At 38.2% G+C, this 26,251-nt stretch overlaps 1 protein-coding gene across 1 annotated transcript in view; it reads right to left on the reverse strand.

Moving 5' to 3' along the window:
• Nucleotides 1-26,251, reverse strand: part of LOC128524659 (butyrophilin subfamily 2 member A2-like) — a 42,117-nt gene that overhangs the window by 14,182 nt on the left and 1,684 nt on the right. Inside the window, exons 3-10 of the mRNA XM_053497365.1 lie at nucleotides 23,947-24,297; nucleotides 19,805-20,083; nucleotides 19,433-19,534; nucleotides 11,655-11,687; nucleotides 10,387-10,419; nucleotides 8,060-8,092; nucleotides 6,244-6,270; nucleotides 5,691-5,717 (exon numbers count right to left, since the gene is read on the reverse strand). Of these exons, the coding sequence (XP_053353340.1) occupies nucleotides 5,691-5,717; nucleotides 6,244-6,270; nucleotides 8,060-8,092; nucleotides 10,387-10,419; nucleotides 11,655-11,687; nucleotides 19,433-19,534; nucleotides 19,805-20,083; nucleotides 23,947-24,297 (885 nt within the window). The remainder of the gene's footprint in view (nucleotides 1-5,690; nucleotides 5,718-6,243; nucleotides 6,271-8,059; nucleotides 8,093-10,386; nucleotides 10,420-11,654; nucleotides 11,688-19,432; nucleotides 19,535-19,804; nucleotides 20,084-23,946; nucleotides 24,298-26,251) is intronic.

Here is a 26,251-nt window from a genome sequence, read left to right on the forward strand (position 1 = left end):
GGGAGGTGGTGTGAGAGCGAATGAGCGTTTTCAAATCTTTTGAAACACTTTTAAGCTTTTTTTCTAAAGCACAAACATAACATAATTAATAGCAAGCACACGCCGTAATTATTTTTAATCCGCTGTTGTGTGGAGCTGTTAATCTCGTGGCGGAGTGCAGGGATGGCGGCTCACCCAAGCGGTGAAGCCCGTCCTCTCTCACTCCGTCACAGGGTGCGTTGTGAGGTGAGCGCTGTGGTTTCGGTGGAGCAGGTGTTGCTGGCGGTGGTAGAGTGTATTGTGTGCGAGAGCATCGTGACGGCATCGCGGATGAACAAGGCCGTGGTGGTGTTCGTTAAGGAGAGGGAACTCGTACATCAGCTGACTGAAAACGGAATAAAGGTAAGTGGAGAACTTTATTACGTTACTTCGCTGAGTGCAAGAAAAATGAAGGTTACCGTGTCGAACATTCCTCCTTTTATCCCCAATGAAGATATAAAGGGGGAATTGTCTCGATTCTGTAAGATAGTAAGCAGTATAAGAATGGTTTCTTTAAACTGTAAAAACCCCGCGCTGAAACACGCGTCTCCTTCAGGCGTACAGAGCACATGTTTCTGACTGAGTTCACTCTGGACATCTCATTCAGAGTCACACATGAGGGAAAATCATACATGCTGTACATCAGCACTGGGAGCATGAAGTGCTTCGAATCATCACATCGGGCACAAAAAGTTCAGCTGTCCACATAGAGCACAGGTCAGGGAGAAGGCTGGGCCTAGTGGGGTCAGGGCAGTGGTGCAGGATGGACCGGGTGTGGCAGGATGGTCTGCTCAAGTGTGGAGCAGACAGGTGGTGTAGTGGTGCAGGATGGACTGAAACTGCACAGTAGACTTCACCCTAGACTGAAACGGAGAGGAACCACACCCAAAGGCGCTCGAGGAACTCATTAAGCAGAGTGGTCTGGTTGATGTGTGGAGGCAAAAAAAACCCAAACACAAGAAAATACACATGGGCTAAGGTTAATAATATGAAGATCACTGCAGCGAGACTGGACAGGTTCTATATCACCAAATTCCACAGAAACAATCTTCACAAAACAGCCATTTTCCCCACTGTTTTTTTCTGATCTTCATCTGATTAGCATAGAGATAAAAATACCAAACACAAAAAGGCAGAGCTCATACTGGCGTTTTAATATAATTTTTTTACAGGATGAGATCTTTTATGAAAATTTAAAAGTTTTATGGAATGAATGGAAAGATAGAAAAGGGGATTTTAGCAATTTGGACTCTTGGTGGGAGGTGGGAATAAATCAAATAAAAAAAACACTATAAAAGAACTTGAGGCAGAAATCACACAAACAGAAAGCAAAGTGGGCAGCAAGAACGACATCAGAATGAGATGTATCCTGGAAGGAAAAAGAAAAGTTCTAAGCTCCTTTCTCCACTAACAAGCCAAAACAGTCCTAATCAGACATCGTATCTCCTGCATCAAAGACATGGATGCTCCCAGTGCTTTCTTCCTTAACCTGTCCAGAAACATTAAACCCAAAAATCAGATGGTGTATCTGACATGAGCAGATGGAATAACAACAACTGACCCAAGTGAGATGAGGAGAGCGACCACAGACTTCTACAGTCAGCTCTATAGTGCAGAGCCCTGTGATCCATCCTGCAGAGAGGAACTACTCAGGAAGCTTCCAAAACTGTCCCTGGAGCAGAGCACTGTGCTGGAGGCAGAACTTGAGCTACAGGAATTAAATGACGCTGTTCAGCAGCTCGCAATAGGACGCTTACCCGGAAGACTGCCAAGTAAATTTTATAAACACTTCTGGAATGTAATAGGAGCTGATTTCCATGAAGTTTTTAAATATGTTTTTAACAGCGGGAAGCTACTGGTGAGCTGCACAAGGGCGGTCTTATCACTGATCCCAAAAAAAGGAGACTTGAGGCAACTAAAAAACTGGAGACCAGTGTCACTACTTTGCAGTGACTACAAAATACTTTCAAAGTGCCTCGCAAACAGGTTGAAACAATGCATGCACTTAGTAGTGAACCACAGTCAGACCTACTGCATATCTCACCGCACCATAACGGACAATCTTTTTCGATAGACCAAGAAAAAGAGATCAACTCTTATCGATAGACTAAGAAAAAGCTTTTGATAGAGTTGACCACGAATACCTTTTCCAGACACTTTTGTTCCTACATCTTTTGGTGTAGGAAACAACTTTTTATGGTGGATTAAACTTTTATACTCTGAAGCTGCTTTTACACTTAAGATTGGAGGTGGTCTCAGCTGCCCTTTCCAAATGAAACGGGAAATAAGACAGGGGAGCCCACTGTCTGGACAACTCTATAGTCTCGCTATTGAACCATTGCTGCACAAATTAAGAGCTGAGCCACAGGGCTCTCCTGTCAGAGAGTCACAGGAAAGACTTGTGCTGTCAGCATATGCCGATGACGTAACTGTTTTTTTTAATCAAAAATCAAGATGATGTTCAGGCTCTGACAAGGAACCTGAGCATCTACAGTATGCGAGAGCTTCCTTAGCATGTGTAAACTGGGAAAAATGTGAGAGTTTTTTAATTGGGCAATGGCAGGAAACAGGACCCCCAATCTTGCCAGGTGGTCTCCAGTGGGGCAAAGTCAGCCTCAAGTACCTTGGGGTGTTTTTAGGGACACACAATTTACAGAATAAAAATTGGGAGGGTGTAGTGTAAAAAAGTGTATGCTAAGTTGTCTCAATGGACCTGGGTCCTGCCTCAGCTGTCCTACAGAGGTACTGGTTGAAAATAATCTGATCACCTCCATGCTCTGGCACCGCCTAACTGTCCTTGAGCCCCCGGAGACATTAATCAGGGAAATACAGAGAAACTTGGTGAACTTTTTTTGGACTGGCCAACACTGGACCCAAGTCTCGGTGCTATATTTCTCTGTACAAGAAGGTGGGCAGGGCTTGATTGACCTGTCCTGCAGAATAAAAACCTTCAGACTGCAGGCTGCACAGAGGCTCCTCTATGGCGAAGGACTGGCATGGACAGGCATAGCCAAAGCCCTACTCCAACTGGTGGAAGGCCTGAACTATGACACACACCTGTTTGCGCTTAACCTTAATGAAATGGACTTATCATCCACAACACAGTTCTATCAATCTGTACTTAAAGCCTGGACATCAATGATAATGATGAGCAGAGATGACGCACAACCATTCCAAAGCACAGATGAGGAGCCACTATTCCACAACCCGCTCATAAACACCAGGATGCTGTCATCAACTTTCATTCGACACCGCTCCCAGAAAGCAGGAATCACCAAAATCAAAGACATGAGGAATGAAACAGAGTGGAAGACTGCAGATGAACTGTGTACAAAAACTGGACTAAAATCAAGCCGTCTAATTGAGAGACTCCTGGGCGAAGTGATGTCAGCACTTACCTCCCGAGGCAAAGCCCTAGAGAGCATCAGCAGCCTCCTCTAACACTATTCATCGGAAATGCAGCTGAAAACCTTTAGCAAGAGGAAGGAGCCCTCCTGTCTTTCAAAACACCTGTTTTAACAACAACTTTTGAGGCCGCCTCAAAGAAAACGCTGCATGGAACATGTGTCAAGGTCATGCACAGAAGCTTCTTGGCTGGAGTAAGGACTCACGGTGGTCAGAGTGGCTGACACCATGCTCATCCCCATGAGGATGCTGGAGGTCCCTGTACAAACCGCCCATAGAAAAGCGTACAGCCGATCTACAGTGGCGCATAGTACACGGGGCTGTGGCCACGAACAGACACATGGCGCACATGGACCCCACTAGTTGCATAGAGTGTCTCTTCTGTGGGAAGGAGAAAACAGTAGACCACCTGTTCTTAAAATGCAAAAGATTGGGAAGGCTGTTCTCTCTGCTTAAAACCTGGACAAGTGAGTTAGGAGTGACATGGACTGACAACCTCTATATACATGAGACAAGTATAAGCCAAAAGATAAATTTTTCACTGTTTTAAACTACATTATAGGCCAGGCAAAACTCTCAATCTGGCTCACCAGAAAAAACAAAATGCAGGGCGGTGAGGGCACACACGATGCTGAAAGAATGCTAATAGCATTGGTTAGGGCAAAATTAAAAGTTGAGTTCGCCTTCCTAAAGATGACCCACAGACTACCAGAGTTTGAGCAGATGTGGGCACAAGGGGACGTCTTATATCCATAGACAGGTTTTTTTTTTTTTACTTTTAACTTAAAATAAGCACGAGATCCTTTTTAGCTTGTGTTTTACCTGTATTTTATCTATGTGCTAGTTTTATATACCATGTGTATTACTGTACCTATTCGTACCCTTTAAAGGGGTCATACAGGCCTACATGCACTTTTTTAAGCTGTTTGGACTGAACCGTGTGTTAGGAGAGTGCGTACACAACCACTCTACGATGATAAAGAGCCGCCCAGTGGTTTTCTTTTCATTTATTACAATAACATGCCCCTTCTGAAATCGGGCCAATCGCAAAAATGCCTGTCACTGTGACGCCACACCACAAGAGGCCGCTCCTACACTAGTTGATTGACACTGGTGTTTTAGCAAAGACCCGCCCAGAGTGAGAAGAAGCTGTCGGCCATTGTTTTTTATTAATTCATGCCCATGCAGTGATGAGAAAGACAAATTGAGTCGATGCATGTCCATTCTTTTAATTTCTGCGTTGTCAGGCGATATTACAAACTTCCGCATAGGTTCCGTACTTAAATCAAACCAAAAACTACTTAAGAAAACAGGCTCAGGCTCTATATTCCAGCGTTTTCCAGTTTGGACGGCATTACCCACAAAGCACTGCGTTGTGGGCAATGCTTTGTGGGTAATGCAGTCCAAAGCATTGCTCGCACTGGACTACACTCCCGTGGCTATACCCCACGTGTGTTCTGAAGACACGCCACAGAACGGGGGGGTGGGGGGGGGTGGGGGGGGGGAGCGGGCTCAGCAGAGATCATAAGCATTTAAAGGAACATGTACTGAAATAGGTTGCTGAGAACAGAGCTAGTTTTTACCAGTTAAAAGTAGTGTTTTTTTACACAACCATTGATAATTTTTAATTAAATATATTACAAACTTTTCATTTGGACCCTAAAGATCATATTAACATTTAATGAAAAATGTTTCTGGATGATCCCTTTAAACATTGCTTTAATACACCAGCTCAGCACTATACATACTCGACCATTTTTAGACCCAACACTTTCATTGATCTGGTTTACTTGAATTTTACCTCAAAGTCCCATTGCTAAGCTTTTTTCCCCTCACACAATTTGCTAAATGAATGTTTTTGTACCCTTTTTTAAAAATATTTTTTTTTTATTTATTTTTCTCTTTTCTTATTTTTTACTAAAACTGTTGCCTTATTTATTTATATTATACGAACTATTTTTGTTATTAGAAAAATTACTTTTTTGTAAAATAAAGGAACGTTAAAAGTCAGTCTCTCTCTAACACACACACACACACAATCTCTCTCTCACACACAATCTCTCTCTCTCTCTCTCTCACACACACACAATCTCTCTCTCTCTCCCTCACACACACAATCTCTCTCTCTCTCTCTCTCTCTCTCTCTCTCTCTCTCTCACACACACACACACACACACACACACACACACACAGTCTCTCTCTCTCTCTTGCTCTCTCTCTCTCTCTCTAACTCACACACTCAAAGGATAAGGTAAATTTGTTTTTACCTGAAAATGACTTCTTCTTTATAAACTCTAAAAAAATAATGCAGTATTTTATATAAAATTCACAACATCTTAAGTAAGTGCTTAAGTGAATAGTTTGCATTTGGTTACTGGTTACATTTTAGTTAAATAATTGTCATTATTTGTAATCAACCGAGAAAGCTGACTGCTAAACGCTTTGCAACAGTAACACGTGTGACGTCAGAAGACATATGCACACAACACATGGGGCTTTACAGGTCTTAGTGATTATTCAGGTGTGTATAATTGCTTCATTAGCCACTTACAAGAGAGATTTCAGCATCTAACTTTATTCTGCTTGTCAACATAAGGATCAGACTCACACAAATGAATGTCAAGAACATATTTTAAGGCTGAGAGACAAGAATAAATCAGTAAAAGACATTGACTAAACTTTCTTCTTACAGAAATCAAATGTTTCAAACATTATTAAAAATGGTCGTGCACAGAGGCCAAAGAACCCCAATAAACATTATGTATCTCATTTCTGTTAATGAAAGTTTCCTAAAAGTTTCACAGACTCAGATGTAATTACCGTCTTCCACTCTCCGTCTCTGCAGCTCTACAAAAATAAGGACAATATATTTAGAGATTATACATTATTGTAAGAAATTCTTTAATTATTTATTGAAATAGTTTAACAAACTCTTATTACTGTATGTGTGGAAAAAAACCCTGAATTTTATTCAACACATAATATGTGAGTTCACCTTATATAATTTTTTATTTCTACATTTGTATAAATAGTAGAAATGCATTGTTTAACACATGCATGAGGTTTTGTGTATAAAATATATATACTACATGGACTAAAGTATGTGGACGCCTGACGATCACACCTATATGAGCTTGAATGAAATCTCATCCCAGAACCATGGGCATTAAAATGGAGTTGGTGTTGCACATGGTGATCTTAGTCCTGTGCGCAGCTGCTCAGACATGAAAACCTACAGTGCCTTGAAAAGTGTTTGCCCCCTTCCTGATTTTTTTATTTTTATTTGCCTATTTGTCACACTTAAATGATTCAGATCTTTAAAAAAAAAGTAAATAGTAAAAAATAATATTATATAAAGATAACGCGAGTAAGTACAAAATGCAGTTTTTAAATGATGATTTTATTTATTATGGGAGAAATTCTAACCTACAATGGGTATAGAAAAGAAAAAAGTTTCATTGTGTTGCTTTGCGCTTAAATTAAGACAAAGTTTTTGTTTATCTAGCTGTATTTACTTAGTGCAACTTTTAACATCCAAGTTTAAGATACAACACCCACATGTCAAAGAAAAAACTGAAAAAATTAAAAACAGAATCACTGATTCTCCTAAAAATGACTTGCAAACTCAATCAGGTGAAGCTGATCACCTTCTCAATGGAACACAAAGCTTTGCACATAACCATATATATATATATATATATATATATATATATATATATATATATATAAAACTCCATGATGGTTCCTGATTTTTATTTCTTTCTACATTGTAAAGGAATACTAAAGGCGTCCAAAAAATGCATTAATCTCTTTTGAACAGTTAATATTAAGATGCGTCTGCTACTTATGCTCTGTAAAGACTTCATAACGCCTCTAATCTAAGATGCTGTTAATTGGTCATTTTTCAGGCTGATAACTCTAAATGAACTTCTCGTCTGCGGCAGAGGTAGGTTTTGGTCTCGCCCTCCTGGGATGGCCTTTATGAGAGCCAGTTTCATTATGGTGCTTGACGGATTTTGCAAATGCACTTGACAATACTGTTCTTGCAAGAACTATTACAGAACGGCTGACCTCTGTGTCTTAAAATATCAACTAACTGTTGTTTTCGTTGTTATGTAATTACCTAATTCCATATGTGTTATTTTATAGTTTTGAAATCCCCAGTATTGTTGTGGAATGTAGAAAATAAATCACTAAACAAAAGCAAAGAAATTTGCAAGTTACCCCAAACTTTTGAACGGTAGTATATATATATATATATATATATATATATCTATATATATATATATATATATATATATATATATATATTGCACATAACCTAGTCTTTGCAATATTTGACCAGACTTTTTTTTGCAGAACTACAATCCATTCTACTGTATGTATCTCTGGAGATTGCATGACTATGTGTTTAATTATGTTACAGCTGTTAGTGATGATTGTGGCTGAAACACCTAATTATATCCTAGTATTCATAAGTGTCCACATACTTTTGGCCGTGTGGTGTAGATAAGAGCTAATGTGCAATGTAAAGATGGTACTTAATATCAGAAAACTATGTATATTTACTGTAATTCCTTATGTGCCTTCCTATTAAATATTCAACATTATTTTAAAAGCACAAGTTTATTCTCACCTGCGTATTCCTCCACCTTTTGAAGCTCTGAGGCTGAAACAGATTAAATTGTTTTAAGTATTTTTTGTAAATTCTATAAAAATACCTGTACAGTATGAAAAAAATAAGCAGTATAATATATTAATAAGGGAAATGGACAGCACAAAAACGTAATCGTCCATCATGTTATGTTGTTGGTCTTTCGGCTGCTCCCATCAAGGGGTCGCCACAACGGACCACCTGAGCAAACCACGTGTTTGCTAAATGATGAAGCACATGTAAAACATTAAAGTAACAGATCAGTTATGATCCTATTGAAAATATTTTTTTTATAAAGTGACTGTGTTGATCTCTGATCATCTTATTGAATCCTCTATAAAGTGAAATCACACTCATCAGATCTGGCTGGCTCGTGACAGTTCTGATGACTCTAATTATCACTTCATAGAGTGAAATGTATGAAGATCTCAGTTGCATGGTAGTGATAGCCTGAGAACAATAAGATACTCTGTATCCTATTGCTTCTTTTACTATTTATCAACTTAGGCTTTCAATTCCAAGGTATTTTCCAGCTGATTTTCCAGTAATATTTAATTATTTAATTTGAGCTGAACAGTTAATTGCATTGGTCATGAACACAACGAAGTAATTCTTGTTAGATAACAGCGTTTCTCTTTATTTTCTTAAATCCTTCACACTGACTGCTTCTGCTAATGATTACAGCTATTTGTTTGACAGACTTTGTCCTGCTACTGTATGTATTTCCTGTACTTCACAGTAAGGTAGTCGCAGTGCACTTCTAATCTGCTCCTCTCTTACTGGCCTTACAGCAACAATACATGTGCTCTCCTGCACACCTCCTGCATTTTTATTTACTGGATCGCTGTTACATGACCAAAATTTTGACCTTTAAAACATCTCAAAAGTATTCAGCCAAAAGTGAAATTAAGTGTTTAATTACATTCTCTTTTTGCTTTTAAAATAGTGACAATCAAGATAATGCGAATTTATTTTGTGCAATAAAATTACTGAACAACAATCAATATTTAGTATGAAGTCATTTGTCCTTCAAAACCTGCTTGATGCGACGAGCCATAGAGTCCACAAGACATGTGCAGTACTCTGGTGTCGCTCAATCCGTGCCTAATTGAGTACTTCCTGAAGATTATGTACAGAAAACAGTTTCTTAACTGCTACAGTTTTACAGTTTTTTTAATAGTTTTATTGTTTATATTATGTTTATTTAAGCTGAATAGCATTGTCACATAGCCAGTTTTTTCACAGCTGTTTAAAAAGTTAATTAGCACAGCTCTTCAGTCAGCGAGGCTAGAACTAATTAGTGACATCACCTGTTTTGTGCACAGGGAGAACTATAATACATTGCTCATGTTGTCTTAATACTTTTTGCTGTCTTCTGCCACCAGGAATAACAGACACAGGTGAAGGTGACCAGTGACATGTGACATGCTGGGGATGATGGGTAATGGATTTGGGTTCTTCGACCCTTATTTTGACGTGCTCTTCTGTTCTTAGTTATATAGGGTTAATAGGGTACGTCCCATTTTGTTTTTAATTTCTTTTTGGTTTAATTTCATGTCCATGTTTTGCTGCTACTGTGAGATGCTTGAGTCACTATTTTGTTTCCTAGCTTGTGCTAATGCTAATGGCCCCAGATCATAGCCTCTATTCCTGTGTTTGGGTCGTGCCTGTGAATATGTTTGTAAATAATCATTTAGATTTCACTCCATAAGCCTCCTTACTGTTTACAGCTCAAGTTCAAGTAGGCTTTATTGTCACTTCAACCATATACAGTTAGTACACAGTGAAACGAAACAACGTTCCTCCAGGACCAAGGTGCTACATGCAACATAAACTTACAACATAAATTAACAGAAAAACTCAACTAGCTAACTAAGAGGCCTAGTTAGCTGGCTAGCAGGGACAGGACAGATCGACCTAACATAAATTACAACATAAATTAACAAAAACTACCTAGCTAAGGAAGACTATCTACAGGTTTTTTTTTGTTTTTGGTTGTATAAATCTAAATATGTGAGCTGAGATACCCAGAATTTAGCAGCATTCATTTAAAATAAACACGAGAAGGTGCTGTAATTTCTGCTCTCTCTCCTGATCTGCACCTTCTTTTGAACCTTCACGATGTTTAATTGTGTCTCTAAGTCCAGGAGGCCAAACAGTCTAACAAGCTCCCAGTTACCTTTGTGATGACATTTGCTCAGTGTGATATTGTCTGTGAAAGAGGCATGTGCTCGCAGTAGTGATTATTCTTTTGTTTTTTCCAATTAAATAATTTGTAGAATTTTAAAGCATAAAAAGTTTATTCATACCTGCTTTTTGCTTCTCCCTTTGAAGCACTGAGGCTGAAACAGATAAAGCGGTTTTGAGTTATACTATATCTATATAAATAAACATACAATCAGATTAAACAGTATAATATAGTGATAAGGGAAATAGACAACACAAATCAGATTGCAGTTATTAAATGTAATTGTCCTCTGTTAAGTATTTGTTAAATGATGAAGCTTCACAAAGTGAAACATGTTACTAGGGATGCAAGTAACGATTACTTTAACAATCGATTAATCTGTCGATTATTATTATTTTCCCCGATTAAACGATGAATCGGATAAAAACAAAACAAGAAAAGAAAAGTTCTGTTTTCAAACCCTTTGTGCAATTTCTAAAGATTTAATTCTGTTTTGGAACAAACATGTTGCTCCTTGAGCTGTTATAATAATAATAAAATAAAAATGGACTAACACAAAAAACATAGACATGTATGCTTTACACCTGCAAAATATACAGATGTACAGCGGAACCTTGGATTACGAGCATAATTCGTTCCGGAAGCGGCTCATATTCCAAAACACTCGTAAACCAAATTGAATTTTTAAAAACACACTAACAAAATCACTGCTGCAAAGTAAAAATAAAACAAATTAACTTGCATTTTACCTTTGAAAAGAATTGTGACAGAGCAGTGTTTCTGTGTAGAGCAGAGAGAAAGAGTGTGTGTGTGAAGGCAAAAGTAGGAGGGGTCTGTGTGTTGCACGATGTCCAATGAGGCGCGCGCGCAGACAGACACACACACACGCACACAGCAGGCAAAGAGCAGGCTAAGCTTTGAGCAGAGAGAAAAAAAGGATTTTTTTTTTGCTTTTGCTTTACACGCGCGCTGTACACACACATACACACACAAAATAAAATATGCCCAGTAGGGGAGACAATTACGGACTTCTCTGCCTCCGCCATGTATTTTTCCTCTACTTTTTCTGGTCTACTTACTGTTGTCCAAATACTGACTCTTGATCTGAGCTGCCCAGAATTTGTGAGCATTATTATGACCTTCACCATGGTAAATTGTGCCTCTAAGTGTGTTTTCAAGAGACTGGGATGAATTAGTTAATATTTCTAGTCAGACTTTACAAGAACTTAAACTTCTTAGTTAGTTACAAGAACTAACAAGCTCCCAGTTACCTTTGTGATATTGTCTGAGAGAGTCATGCGCTCTCAGTAGTGATTATTTTTTGGTATGTTAGGTTTTCTCCAATTATACCATTTGTAAAATTTTAAAGCATAAAAAGTTAATTCTTACCTGCTTCTTGCTTCTCCCTTTGAAGCGCTGAGGCTGAAACAGATAAAGTGGTTTTGAGTTATATTATATCTATATAAATAAACATACAAGCAGATTAAACAGTATAATATAGTGATAAGGGAAATGGACAACACAAATTAGATTGCAGTTATTAAATGTAATCGTCCTCGATGTTAAATATTTGTAAAATGATGAAGCTTTACAAAGTGGAACATGATGTTACAACTCAGTTATAGAAAACATATGATTGAATGGATTATGACCGATGTGTTTATATCTCTGATCTTATTACTAAATCCTCTATAGAGTGAAATCGAACTGAGCAGAACCTGAACCTGAATATGTAATGCTTGAAAACTGTCTGCATGAATCAAAATATTTTAATGTATTGGTATTAAATGAATCTACACCATGTTCCAAATTATTACACAAATAATATCTTTCCCTGATTTTCGTAATTAGTCAATGCAAATGACGGTCAGTATAATTTTTTAAGTCATCAACCATTAGGGTATAATTTGAATTTTATTGAACAAACCTCCTAATGATAATATTTATTTAAAAAAAAATGAAAATGCACTGTTCCAAATTATTATGCTAAATGAGTTAAAACATTTTATAGGTTGTAACGAACTGAAAATGGTCTTTTGTTGAATTTGCAGCTTATTTAAAGAAATCTAGAGCTACAGTTTTTGGACAGTTTCTGCTTGAATTTCTTGCAGGATATCATAATAGCCTCCCAGAGCTGCTGTTTTGATGCAAACCGCCTCCCACCCTCATACAGTAGATCTTTTGCTTGAGGATGCTCCAAAGGTTTTCAATGAGTTTTTTATCTTTTATGCCCATAGCAGAACAACGTTCCTCCAGGACCAAGGTGCTACATGCAACATAAACTTACAACATAAATTAACAGAGAAGCTAAACTAGCTAATTAAGAGGCCTAGTTAGCTGGCTAGCAGAAACAAGACAGATTGACCTAACATAAATTACAACATAAATTAACAAAAACTAACTAACTAACTAAGGAAGACTATCCACAGGTTTTACAGACAACATAAAGTGCATGTGCAAATGTGCAAACGAGCAACAACAAAGTTCTTTGCAGCATTAGATGGTGCATTGTTGTGCATGAAGATGATTTTCCTATGGAAGGCACGGTTCTTCTTTTTGTACCATGGAAGAAAGTGGTCGGTCAATATACTTTGCAGAGGTCATTTTCACCCTTCAGGGACCCTAAAGCGGCCTACTCTGGCACCTCCTTTTTGACGTTGCAGCCTTGTTGGGACATGGTGGCCACCCACCAACCATCCACTACTCCCTTCATCTGGACCATCCAGGGTTGCACGACACTCATCAGTAAACAAGACTGTTTAAAAGCTTGTCTTAATGTATGCCAGGACCCACTGCAACCGTTTCCGCTTGTGAGCATTGATTAGGGGTGGCCGAAAAGTAGGTTTATGCACAACTGCAAGCCTCTAAAGCATCCTACACCTTGAGGTTCGCAGGACTCCAGAGCCACCAGCAGCTTCAAATACCTGTTTGCTGCTTTGTAATGGCATTTCAGCAGCTGCTCTCTTAATCCGACCTATCTGCACGAACCTGTCTGTGCTCTGAATCAGCCACAAATGTCTTCACAGTACGATGATCACGCTTAAATTTTCGTGAAATATCTAATGTTTTTATATCTTGTCCAAGGCATTGCAATATTTGACGCTTTTCGGCAGCAGAGAGATCCTTTTTCTTTCCCATATTGCTTGAAACCTGCGGCCTGCTTAATAATGTGGAACAACCTTCTTCAGTACTTTTCATTTAATTGGGTTTATCTGGCAAACTAATTATCACACGTGTCTGAGATTAATTTCAGTGATCCAAAGAGCCCTGAGACACAATACCATCCATGAGTTTAATTTTAAAACTAAACATTTAATGTTTATGACACATCCAATTTGCATAATAATTTGGAACGCTGTGTATATTTAACACGAGGTATAGAACCCTAGGTAGATTTTGGTATTTTAGCCCTCTATGCTTGCCATATACATATCAGATGATGTTGCATTTTGGACCCTCAAAAAAAACATGAACGAATGTGCAATAATAATGAAGACAAACCTGTCCTGTAAACAAATACAAGTGAACGATGGAGCTCAGATTTTTTAGGCTTACATGAAATTAATTCCTTAATGGAACCATGGTAGACAAACATTTGTCATCATTTTCAAGCATGGATTTGACTTGGCTTTCCTGGCAATACTTGTGATGTCTCTAATGGCATAATTTTTTTTTTTACATTATGAAAATGTGTTTTTTTTTTCTGTCAACGGCCCCATCACTATAGTTTTCCTGTGCTTCAGGTCAATGCAAAGCACTTTTACTTCAGTAAGTAAAAAAATCTAAATGAGCCTTCTCTATATAATAGTTAGAACAAATAGAGGGCAACATCATCAACAATTGCGCAGCAAAAAGACATTGGCATCATTAAGGTTTCATTGTTTTAAATAATTTTATAAACAATTAAAATATAATACAGTAAAAATAATATAGAATATGTAAGTGTAAAGTGGGATTTGTTAGTACAGTGTAGTACAGCATATTAGTAGCTTATGAATACATTATAGTATGTAATATATTATGATATTAAATATCCAGATTTTAAAGATCTATAGATGAAACTTTTTGGTACTTGACACTTATCATAAAACTCTGAACATAAATACACTCTATTAAATTTGCTTGCAAAACGTAAACGCTATCATGCTTCTTATTAGAAGAAAACACAGTTTCCACAGTTACTCATTTGTTTACAGTCTTGCCAGGGCCAGTATGGCGGTAACATTTAAATCTGAGCGAACTGCTAGTATCTTACGATCCACCACGCCTACTTCGATCAAAGGATGCAGGCTGCTTGTCAGTACCGTGCATTATAAAAACTACAGCTGGGGGCAGAGCTTTACAAAGTCCCAAAGTTATGGAATAGTCTTCCAAATCGTGTTCGGGACTCAGACACAGCCTCAGTGTTTAAGTCTAGGCTAAAAACCTATTTATTTAATTAAGCATTTTTATAAATAAATTTGCCTTGGGTATAGGAGCAGATCTGGGGGACTCATGGATGTAGAGCATGTTTAGATGCTGTCTTCCTCACTTTCATTGATCATTCAGGTTTGTTGATGGGTGATTGGTTGCTTTACATATTAGGGAGCCCTAATGTCTGTGTTTCCTTCTGGCTCTCCCTTTAAGTTATGCTGTTATAGTTAGTCCTGCCGGAGTCTCTGCTTGCACTCTACACTAAATATATAATTACATTATACATAATGTGAGTGTGACCATACCTAACTGTTCTCTCCTATTCTGCTCTCCCCTCCCCTGTTCTCCCCCCCTCCCCCTCTCCCAGTCGTTCCTGAGATGCCAGTGATCCAGACTCCCTCTGCCCTCTGGACCTGTCTGACTTATCATGGTGCCCCGCTTCTGGTTGGAGAACTCATCACATGGATGCCCTGTGTGTGTCTTTGGAATGCGTCCGGTGTCTGGGGATGGTTTCACTCTACCACGAAAACATTTCTGGCCTCGATGTTGACAGCTGTTTCTCTGAGGACTTGACTTGGCTGCAGTTGCTCGATAGTTCAGGACTGGAATTTCCTACAAGTCTACATGAGCCTCCAATAACTACCTGGACTTCATATTAACATCAAGTAACATCAACTGTTACAAATAGCTGAACTGGCTGCCACCTAACACAATATAAATGCAGATAATTTCCTGCTCTCTGTTTCACCCAGATGAGGATGGATTCCCTGTAGAGTTCGGTTTCTCTTAAGGTTTCTTCCTCCTGCCATCTTGGGGAGTTTATCCTTGCCACTGTTGCCCTCGGCTTGCTTATCAGGGACTATCTGACCATTTTCATTCATGCACACTCACATTCCATAATAACTTAAATAATTCTTTTAATTGTGTAAAGCTGCTTTGCAACAATGACAATTGTTAAAAGCACTATACAAATAAAATTTAATTGAATTGGTGGAAGATTTTGTTGACGAAATTGAACAATTCAGAGAATTTATTTAAAAAAAACAAGTACACCCCAGCAGGGTTCCACATGTTGACATACAGTAGTACTCTGGATATTTAGGACTTTGCGTTTTACCAATGCTAGACTTCTTTTTCAAAATTGGAACTAGTTAAAAACAGACTGAGATCGACAGTGGGCCAAAACAGACTAAATCACCTGTTTATGATGTCCACTGAAAGTTATATTCTGTTCAAATTGGATTTTGACAGCCAAAAGAATTAATTCTCTATCAGGAAGACAAGATAGAAAACATTCTAAAGGTAGCAATAAATATTCATAATCATGCTGCTGTTGCAATATTGTTGTACTTACTATTTTCATGACTACTTCTATTATTTAAATATTGCAAAGCACACTGTAAAAAAATCCAACTAGATAAATGTTGAATGAAGTAATACTGTATTGGTGGCCCAACTTCTTACAGTGGTATTTGTTGGGACAACAGGTAACCAATGTTCTTTAATACTTTGGAGTAGACTGAATAAATGTAAAAAATCAAGTTGAGTCAGTAATTTATCTTCATTGAGGTGCAATCACGTGATTTATAAAACCCTGCCGCCTTCCCATTACCAGACTGACGGTATCAGACTGCACTAAAGACGTGAGGATGTCCGTTTTGTGGACTCTCTATTATTTTGGTGAGCACTTATTAAGTATTTAATTATTATAATTTTTACATATAAAATATGTTTTAGTTAGCCTACAGGTATTTAAGACAATAAACGTTGTATATGTGAGGCTGGTGTTTTCCGCTTATTGTTATACTGAGGCACCCTGACATTACTGAGGTGAGCTTAGCTAACGTTAGGTACACTAAACAGGAGTTAGAGAGCTAAACATTTATAACCGTATCTTTTTCCCCACTTTGCCCTGAAGTGCCCTTAAGTGAAGCTAAAGTAAGAGGAAAGGAGGAATCAGCCTTTCTCCTTTTCTCGTCTTACACAGTAACACTTTCCCCTCTTATACTCAAGTTTCACATACACACACATTAACGGAAAGACTGTTTTATCGTAAAAATTAGCAAGGAACATCACTAACAACTCTCGCATGAGCGCACGCTAACAGAATCACTGCTGTAAATTAAAAATAAAAAACAAATTAACTTCTACTTTACCTTTGAAAAGAATCTCAACAGAGGAGTGTTTCTGTATGGAGTCTGTGTGTGTGTGTGTAAAGGCGAGAGAAGGGGTCTGTGTGTTTGAAGGGGCACGGTGTCAAATTACGCGTTACACATAATGGCATGCTAACCCAGGGAGAGAAAGAAAAGGGATCTTTAACCTCTCTAATGAGACTTTCTTTTGCTTTAAATGGGCGCACACTTGTGTTATAATAAACAGTACATGAACGCTGCACACATACAAACACAAAATAAAATATGTTTTACACACACACAGGTGGGCACAGTGTTATAGTAAACAGTACACACGTGCACAGATGTTGATTATACCATATTAAGACCAAGCAGGGGAGACGATTACCCACAGTTGTGATCACGTGACGCTCGGCGTCAAAACAAAAAGCGCATGTGTAAGACATGATACTCTGTACTCGTAAACCAAGTCTTGCTCGTTTTTAAAGTCAAATTTCTTACAAATCTTTGCTCGTCTTGCGGAACACTCACAAACCACGTTACTCGCAATTTGAGGTGCCACTGTATTTGAATTGAGTTGAGTCAACTTAAGGTTTTGAACTGGGTACACAATTTGTCAACTTAACAGCAAGGTAAAATATTTTGTTTGGCCAGCATATTTCTATAAAAATTGAGTAAACTTAAAAACGCTGTGCAACTCACTATACTTGTTTCCGTTGTGGCTGTGGAAAGTTTAAAATTGATAACTGTCTAGAAGATGGACTGCGAATTCCTTTTTTCCTGTAGCCCTGCCATAAAGGTTGTCTCAATGTGTGTTTAAGCTAATGTGCTCTGAATGTGCCCAGGCCAGTCGCACATGGCACTAAGTTACTTGTGGCCCACACAAGGAGAAGCCTAGGGACACATAAACACCTTAACTCAACACTTATAGTTTTATGTTGAACTGGTATGTTTTAATGTCACTTATAGTTTTAAAACTGAAATTGTCATGAACCATTTTGTACCTAATTCTTTATTAGTAGACTTATATGAACACATTTATTATTATACATTTCACATTTGATCTCATATAATACAGTTATGGAAGGTATTTTATTTTTTAATTATCACACTAATCCTGTATCACCCAAATGAGTATGGATACCCTTTTAAGTCTTCTATTACTCTCAAGGTTTCTTCTTTATGTTCTCTCTGAGAGCTTTCCATGCCACCTTCTCCTTCAGCATCCTTGACAGACTGATAAAGTCATATATTTAAAATCTTTTACCTTTTTAATTAGTGATGCTCCGATTGATCGGCCACCGATCATGATCGGCTGATATTGGCTTAAAATAGCTTGATCGGTGAACCCCAAACGCGCCCCAAAATTACTTGCGCGACTTTTTCACACGTGCATGCACGGCGCACAGGTAAACAACAGCAGAGCAGAGCTTACCAGTGGCAACACGAGTTCTCCCGTCTGAAATTTTTTTAAGTGTCCGATAAAGACGTAAAGTTAGCTGTTTGCAATGTGTGTCGTGATGAAATCCCTTGAGGTAGAAGCAAGCAACGGCATTTTAACACCACTAACATGATTAGGCATCTTAGAACACGCCATACAACTGAATATGCCGAGTATGAGAAACTATACCAGCTGAAGCCAACAACATCCCCATCCCTCAACCAGCCGACTGTGAGTGATGCATTTAAACGACGTGAACCATACAGCAGGAATAGTACGAGGTGGAAGGACATCACGTTTAGACCCCTCTTTGTTTGGAATAATTTTAATACTTTGCCTTATTTGGGAAAGATGGTCTACAGTAGCCTTAAATTCTCATTTTCTAAAATAAACACTTGGTGGTTCTTCAAGATCTTGACTGTAGCCTATTTCTAGAGTTTTTAAAAAATATATATAGTTAATTTAGAGTTAGTTTCAATTCTACAAATGGTGCAAACTCTGCTAGATTATAGATAAAAGATTCCCATTCCCCTGCCATTCTGTGATCGGCAGTGATCAACAATCGCCAGATCATGATCTTGGTGATCGGTAATCGGTGATCGTCCCTAAAAATGCTGATCGTAGTACCTATATTTTAAATTTATATCAAAATTTTTTTTTTTGGGTGATGTTTAAAGCTTCACAATGTCCATTGTTAAAGGAGTAATACAAAATAAAATATAATTTAATTTATTGAGGTCTAAGAGTCAATATGCTGATTTGCATAATGTTGCAAAATTATGTCACATTGCAAACATTTAAGCATTTTAATTAAAAACTTTAATGTATAGCTACTTTAGGGTTTTCTAATGAAAAACCTTAAAGCTAAATCATGTTTCCTGTAATAATGTCCTGATGTGCAGACAGAAACGTGATACTCTCTCAAACGTTCCATTTATTAAATATCCTTTTCTTTACTTTTAGAAAAGGATTGTGGTAATGTTATATAATAGATAAAGAAACTAAGATTTTAAGACAGGGCTGAATTAAATCTTCCGCTTCACAAAAAGCATGGCCAGCTGGACTCCACGTTTTTTGTGCGCTAACGCACCTGATATAAGTGGATGATTTACAACCCTTTCTGACTTAAAGTGAGTGTGTTTGAATGTGCTAGGAATGTTATAAAGGAATTTTAAGATTACCTTTCTTGTAACAGATAACTGCAGTTATTATTGCTCCGAGAGTAATAAGACATGCTGACACTGAAATGCCGACGTCCCACTTCCAAGCCTCAAAGACTTTACCTAAAATGAAACCAAGCCTGTTACAGATTTTTTTATGAACCCGGGGAAGAATACTTCATAATTGCAAGACAACTGGAAAGACAGAACAAACACAAAAAAAAAAAAAAATCAGAAATGCACACGTTCTAACACAAAAATATTATCTTTATCGTGTTCATGTTTAATTACCTCATATGTAATGACATATGTTACTATATAAATCTTAAAAAAATCTAAAAGTTTTATTTTATTATTTCAAGTTTTTTTCAATGTGTTAATGATTTGGCTTACTATTAATAATGACCTCTGCTTCTATCATGTGATGCTTCTGTTGAAGTCTGCAGTAAAATCTGTTGGAGTCACTATAATCATGAACAGTGATGCGGCGTTTCACACTGAAGCCCTCAGTGTCTCTGTGTATCTGTGTCTCTTCAGCAGGCAGAGTGTCTCCTTCTTTATTCAGCCACAGAACATCAGGTTCAGGGTTCCAGCCTCTGGACTCACACACTAGATTAACCCCTCCTGAGTTATCATAACTCTCCATCGTGATCACTGGGTGGCTTCCCTGAGCTGTAATCATGAAAAAGAAGTTTTAAATATACTGAAATTATATTAAGCTTTTAAGGTCACGTATAGAGCTAAACTAAGACTCGTGTATTAAAACTAATTTCAGAAAGGCTGCCTATATTACCTTGTTATCGAACACACACACACAAACATTTTTGTTTCAGACTATTTGACACAGTCTTTATACTGAGGCACCCTGATTACTGAGGTGAGCTTAGCCACGCGAGCGCTCAGTTAACAAAACTTTGACATAAACGAAAAACCCAGTAGCTAATTCATACACAAACACACGTACATATATTTATACACACACACACACACACACACACACACACACACACAGTATAGACATTAGAATTTAGTTGCTGAGTCCCTTTTGACATCAGTGGACACTGTTATAATTTGTTTCATTAGACCCAAACTGTCACTTTTGTCTTTTAGGCATTCCCCTTTAAGTGAACGTGCACTCCTTGCCCACTGTTTTTCTGGTGTGCCCGGGTGGCGATGGCACCAGTTCTTGTGCCTGTCATCGTTGCTTGCAACTATATTTGGGGCCAAAGCACTACAGGATGTGCAGGACCCTCTTGTTTTTAGGGCCCAAGCACTATAGGATGTGCAGGATCCTCTTGTTTTTAGGGCCCAAGCACTATAGGATGTGCAGGACCCTCTTGTTTTTAGGGCCCAAGCACTATAGGATGTGCAGGACCCTCTTGTTTTTAGGGCCCAAGCACTATAGGATGTGCAGGATCCTCTTGTGTTTAGGGCCCAAGCACTATAGGATGTGCAGGACCCTCTTGTTTTTAGGGCAAAAGCATTATAGGATGTGCAGGACCCTCTTGTTTTCCTAAGGATTTTTTTACCCACTATGTTGGGCTTTATGGGGGTCTTAACATGCTTAAAAACTTTTTTTAAAATTGGCAGACAGGTTGGAATCTACTGCCATTAGGATGCCCAAGAGTTGCGTGACCTGGGGCCCTCACAAGAGATTTGGCTGCATACTGTAGCTCACTTGCTATGCAGGACTTGCTACACACATGCACGTATGCACACAAAACTTGGTACACATTTAGACCTAATTGAGCTGTTTGTTGCTAACTGAACAATTTCGATGGATTTTGATATACTCCTCCTAGGGAATTTATACGATCACCACCAAACCGGGGCCGATGTGATCTAAGGACATTAAGGATGGACAATTGTAGAGGGATTTTTGATATCTCAAATGGGTCAGCTGTGCACATGACTTAAACTTATGCTGAAAAGTGGTTAATAACTTTGTGTCATTATAGTGAGTGGCATTATATTTAGTGACACATTCAGTGAATTGTAACACTCACACACCCACATCTTGGCCACAATAAAAAAAATAAATAAAAAAAAAAACATCTTGGCCACACACGGATACACACGGACACATACATGCACTCATACACATGCACAAACACACTCATACTTTACACACACATTACAAATTTAAAACTCACACACTCACATCTCTCTCTCTCAAGCACACACGTAGAAACACACACACTAACAATTCACATGTCTCACACACACATACTAACACACATCACAAATTTCAACACACAAACTCACACACCACACACACAAACATGCAGTTATTTTGTGTCATTTGCTAAAACGCACCCATTGGATTTTGATATACTCCTCCTAGGGAATTTACATGATCGCCACCAAACCAGGCCTATGTGATCTAAAGACATTGAGGATGCAAAATTGTAGAGGGATTAGTGGGTAGTTTGAGATACCAAAACGGGTAGTTTGAGTCAGCCTTTTGAGTGATCAACAGTGGGAAATCCCCCGACCTGGTTTTCTTCTGTCCATCTCCCGCTAAAGATATCACTGCTATCCCACTTCACAACTCTGATCATTACACGATATCCTTCACTCTTACCCTACATAATCCTGTCTATTATCCTTTCCAGAGCCTGAATCCTTTACTACTAACCTCTACCATTAGAGATAGCACAGCTACTTTTATCCGATGTACTGTGTCCGATGTACCTTCTGCTCCATCCTCCCTGACTGTGGATAAGTTTTTTGTCTTTTATGTTGGAAAATTTGTAAAAATTTGCCAGATCTTCCCCAACCTCTACAGTAAATCTTCCCCTTCATCATCAATCTTACTATATCATCTGGTAATGTTCCTGCTGCATTTAAGAAGGCAAGGGTTACTCCTATCCTCAAAAAACACTGCCTATATCCAGCAGATGTCAGTAACTAGGGTTAGACCGATTTATCTTTTTAAGCTATCGAGCGGTATCACTTCTCTTCTTGTTCTTTACATTTTTATTTTTTTTTACCAAATGTCTCTTTATCTCTCACAGAACAACCTTAATAACCCTAACCAGTCTGGATTCAAAGGAATTCCATTGTGCTAGATTTGGCTAAACTGTCATCTATCCCCATCCTCTTCATCAGCAGTACTTGACCTTGCAAGCCTTGGAATCTGTGGCATAGCATGGCAATGGTTTGTTTCTTATCTATAAGGCCAGTCGTATGGGGTGACATGGCAGGGATTCACATCTACTCCACGCAGACTCTCCAATAGTGTCCCACAAAGCTCAGTACTTGGCCTTCTTTTGTTCTCCCTCTATACCCAATCTCTTAGTTAAGTCATATCCCCACACTTTGTTTCATACCATTGTTATGCATATGACACTAAACAAATTTTCTCCTTTCCTCCCTCAGACACTCATATTTCCACTTTGATCAGCCATGTTATCTTGGATGGCAGTTCATTGAATTAACCTTAATCTCAGCAAAACCAAATTGCTGTTCATCCCCGGTGATTCATTACCATCACGACTTTAGGATCCTCTGGACAACACTCGGACCACACCTTCAGTCACTGCCACATCTCCCCTTTTCTTTCAACACTCCTGATTTATCTCATTAATGAAAAATTTAGAGATTTTTACTCCTCTTCTTGCAGAAGGATACTAAACAATTTCTTGATCAATTAAATGTCCCCATACTATCTTCTGATGCCCGTTATCTTTTAGAAAAGTCAATTTTAGAGGAGGAGGTGATAGCTGCCATTGTTTCCTTACGGTTTTCCGTCTCTGCACAGCTTGCTCCTTTTCTGACTGTTTTTGCAGAGTCCTTTAAGACCGGTATTCTCCCCCCAACTTTAAATCAAGCATATATCTCCTTATTGCTTAAAAAGGATAGTGCTTCATATAGGCCTATTTCCCTGCTTAATTGTGACGTAAAAATTTTAACTAAGGTGCTTGCCTCAAGACTTGAAGGTGTTCTCCCCACCATCATTTCACCTGATCAAACAGGATTTATAAAGAACCGTCAGTCTTTTTTTAACAGATTACTGGTATTTCACATGGTGAGGCCGTGCATAAAGTTACTCTATATGCAGATTATTTACTGCTTTTTATTTCTAACCCACAGACTTCTTTACCGGCAGCTCTTTCCTTACTTGAGAATTTTGGTCAGCTTTCTGGCTATAAACTCAATCCGCATAAAAGTGAATGTTTTCCAATTAGTAAAGTAGACATGCAGTTACAGTACTCCAACATACCACTGAAGATAGTCAAAAATAAATTCATTTATCTTGGTATCTGTATTACCCGCCAACATAATCATCTTTTCAAACATAATTTTGGTATTCTTCTTGAACAAATCAAGAAAGATCTTTCCAAATGGTCCCCCTTAAAGATTTCTCTCATTGGGCGCATTAAGCTAACTCCTATTCTAAAACCCAAACAAACAAAAAATACAATAGACAATACAAATTATGTATGCAAAAGCCACTGATATTATGGTATCATAATATACAGGTTTTCTGTGAAGTTAATTGTGTAAAGCTTAAATGCAGAAATGTTACTTACCCTCAACCCTGATGTGAACAATGATGTCATCATACCAGGATTTGTCTTCAATGAGACACTTATATTTTCCTTCATCAGAAACTCGGACAGATGAGAGTTTGAGTGAAGCGTTGCCTTTCTGTAGCTCTTCTTTGAACAGTGATGTTCTTCCTCTGTATGACTGAGCCTGATCTTCATATCTGTCTCCATGATCCCTATAGAGATGCACTAATGAAGTCATTTCCTCTATCCTCAGCCACTCCACTGTCATGTCCACAGCACTGGTGTTGGGTTTGATGAAACAAGGAAGGACCAGATTTTCACCAGCAACAGCATCAAGAGAAGCTTCCAGACCAACCACCTTTAATTGCTCTGTTTTTTTTTTCCAAAAATGAAACAAATAATAACTTATAGATACAATTGTCAAGACAGAAAGAATTAGACTGTCAGAACAAATGAATAAAGTCCCATGCAAGGAGGAAATCTTCAATCAGACACTGAGTGGAGTTTTTCCCTGACATGGGGAGTAAAAACCCATGGCAGTGTCAGTCAGATGTTTGTCTCAAATAAAACACTTACGTCAAAACAAAGCAAGGCTTATTTAGGTAATTATGCTGTCTGGTCAAAAAAAAGTCACCATTCAGAAGGGTACAACTACTGGGCTGCATCAAGCAAAGGAAACAATTTTAAAGGAACTGGGTTAAGAACCCTTTAACACATTAAAACCTGGATGGATATTGCTGAACCATCAACTTTGTGTAAGAAATTTGGGGTTTAGCCTCATGACTGGAGATCACTTGGTAAAATTTGGCATGATAAAAATCAAAATCATATAATAGTTAAAGTTAGAGTGCACTCAATCACAGGACTGGGAGTAAACTGCAGTGTTGCTGTAAGAAAACCACTTGTTAGTGAGACTAATCAGAAATAAGTCTTCAATTTGCTAGGGAGCCTAAACTTTGGACTTTGAAGCAATGAAAAAAGGTCATGTGGTCTGCTCAGTTCAGTTTGACCCTAGTCCAAAGTGAGGGGTGCAACAGGGTAAGGAGGGAATTGCATAAAGTGATGCACCCATCATGCATATTGGCGACTGTACAAACCTCTGGAGACAGTGTTACGATGTGGGGTTGCTTCAGTTGGTCAGGTGTAGGTTAAAAAATTTTATGTGGCAATAAAATGTAGTCAGCTGATGACCTGAGAGCACTGAATGCCAGGGTATCACATCAATTAGGTTTTTATTCAATGATGGCACAGACATATTCCAGGACTCAAATTGTGAATGTGCTGTAATTACAGCTAAAGGTGATGGAATGATATCTTAGCTTGTGGGACTTTAACAGTACATTCGCCATGAAAACTGAAACTCATATTTTTTGATGATTGCTTACAAATTGTATAGGACTGTACACATTAGCTGATGAAAACATAAATATGAAATGAACAATGAATAACATATTTCAAAAACAGTTTCACCGTTTGCCTTTGTGGTGATCCTCATATCACCCTGAACAATGCTGATGGTTTGTCTGTGGAACATTAGATGATTTTGGTTCTTGAGATTGTTCTGGTTGACAGACTAATAATTGGGCTATTGACCCACCCTTCCCCTGCACAAGACAACTGATGGTGTAGAGCACATTAAGAAGGAAAGAAATGTCTTGATGAGGCACACCTGTGAATTGAAAACCATTCCAGGTGACTACCTCATGAATCAGATGAGAGAATGCCATGAATTTGCCGAGCTAAATGTAGCTACTTTGGACAACTACAATATAAAACCTATTCTGGTTTTAAAATTGCACAAATACTAAAATTGTATCTGTGCAATTTTATTGTTTAACACTTGTTCACTACATATTTCATACATAGGTCATTATGTAGGGGACTACCTGTACATGCATACACACATACATACAGTAAATGTTAAACACTGCAAAATAGAAAGCCATTTTTTGCACCTTTAGGACTGACATTTTGCCCATTCTTTTATTTCTATTTACAGAACTGCCACTCACCAGATTTGTTTTATTACACCGCTATTCTGAGGAAATTCCAGAGATTGTTGTGCATGAAATCGAAGGAGATCAGCAATTATTATAGAAATACTCAAATCTGTCTGACACTGATCATGACACAGTCAAAATCATCGAGATCAGAGTTTTGTGCTGATGGTTTATGTGAACGTTGCCTGAAGTTAAATGCCTGTATCTGTGCAATTTTATACACAACACAGTTGCCAGACAGTTGACTGATTAGATAATTACATGTATGTGTAGGCATACAGGTGTCTCTAATAAAGTAATTGGTGTGTTTATCCCTCTCTTCG

This window comes from Clarias gariepinus, chromosome 1, assembly GCF_024256425.1.
Source record: "Clarias gariepinus isolate MV-2021 ecotype Netherlands chromosome 1, CGAR_prim_01v2, whole genome shotgun sequence".
Taxonomy (NCBI): domain Eukaryota; kingdom Metazoa; phylum Chordata; class Actinopteri; order Siluriformes; family Clariidae; genus Clarias; species Clarias gariepinus.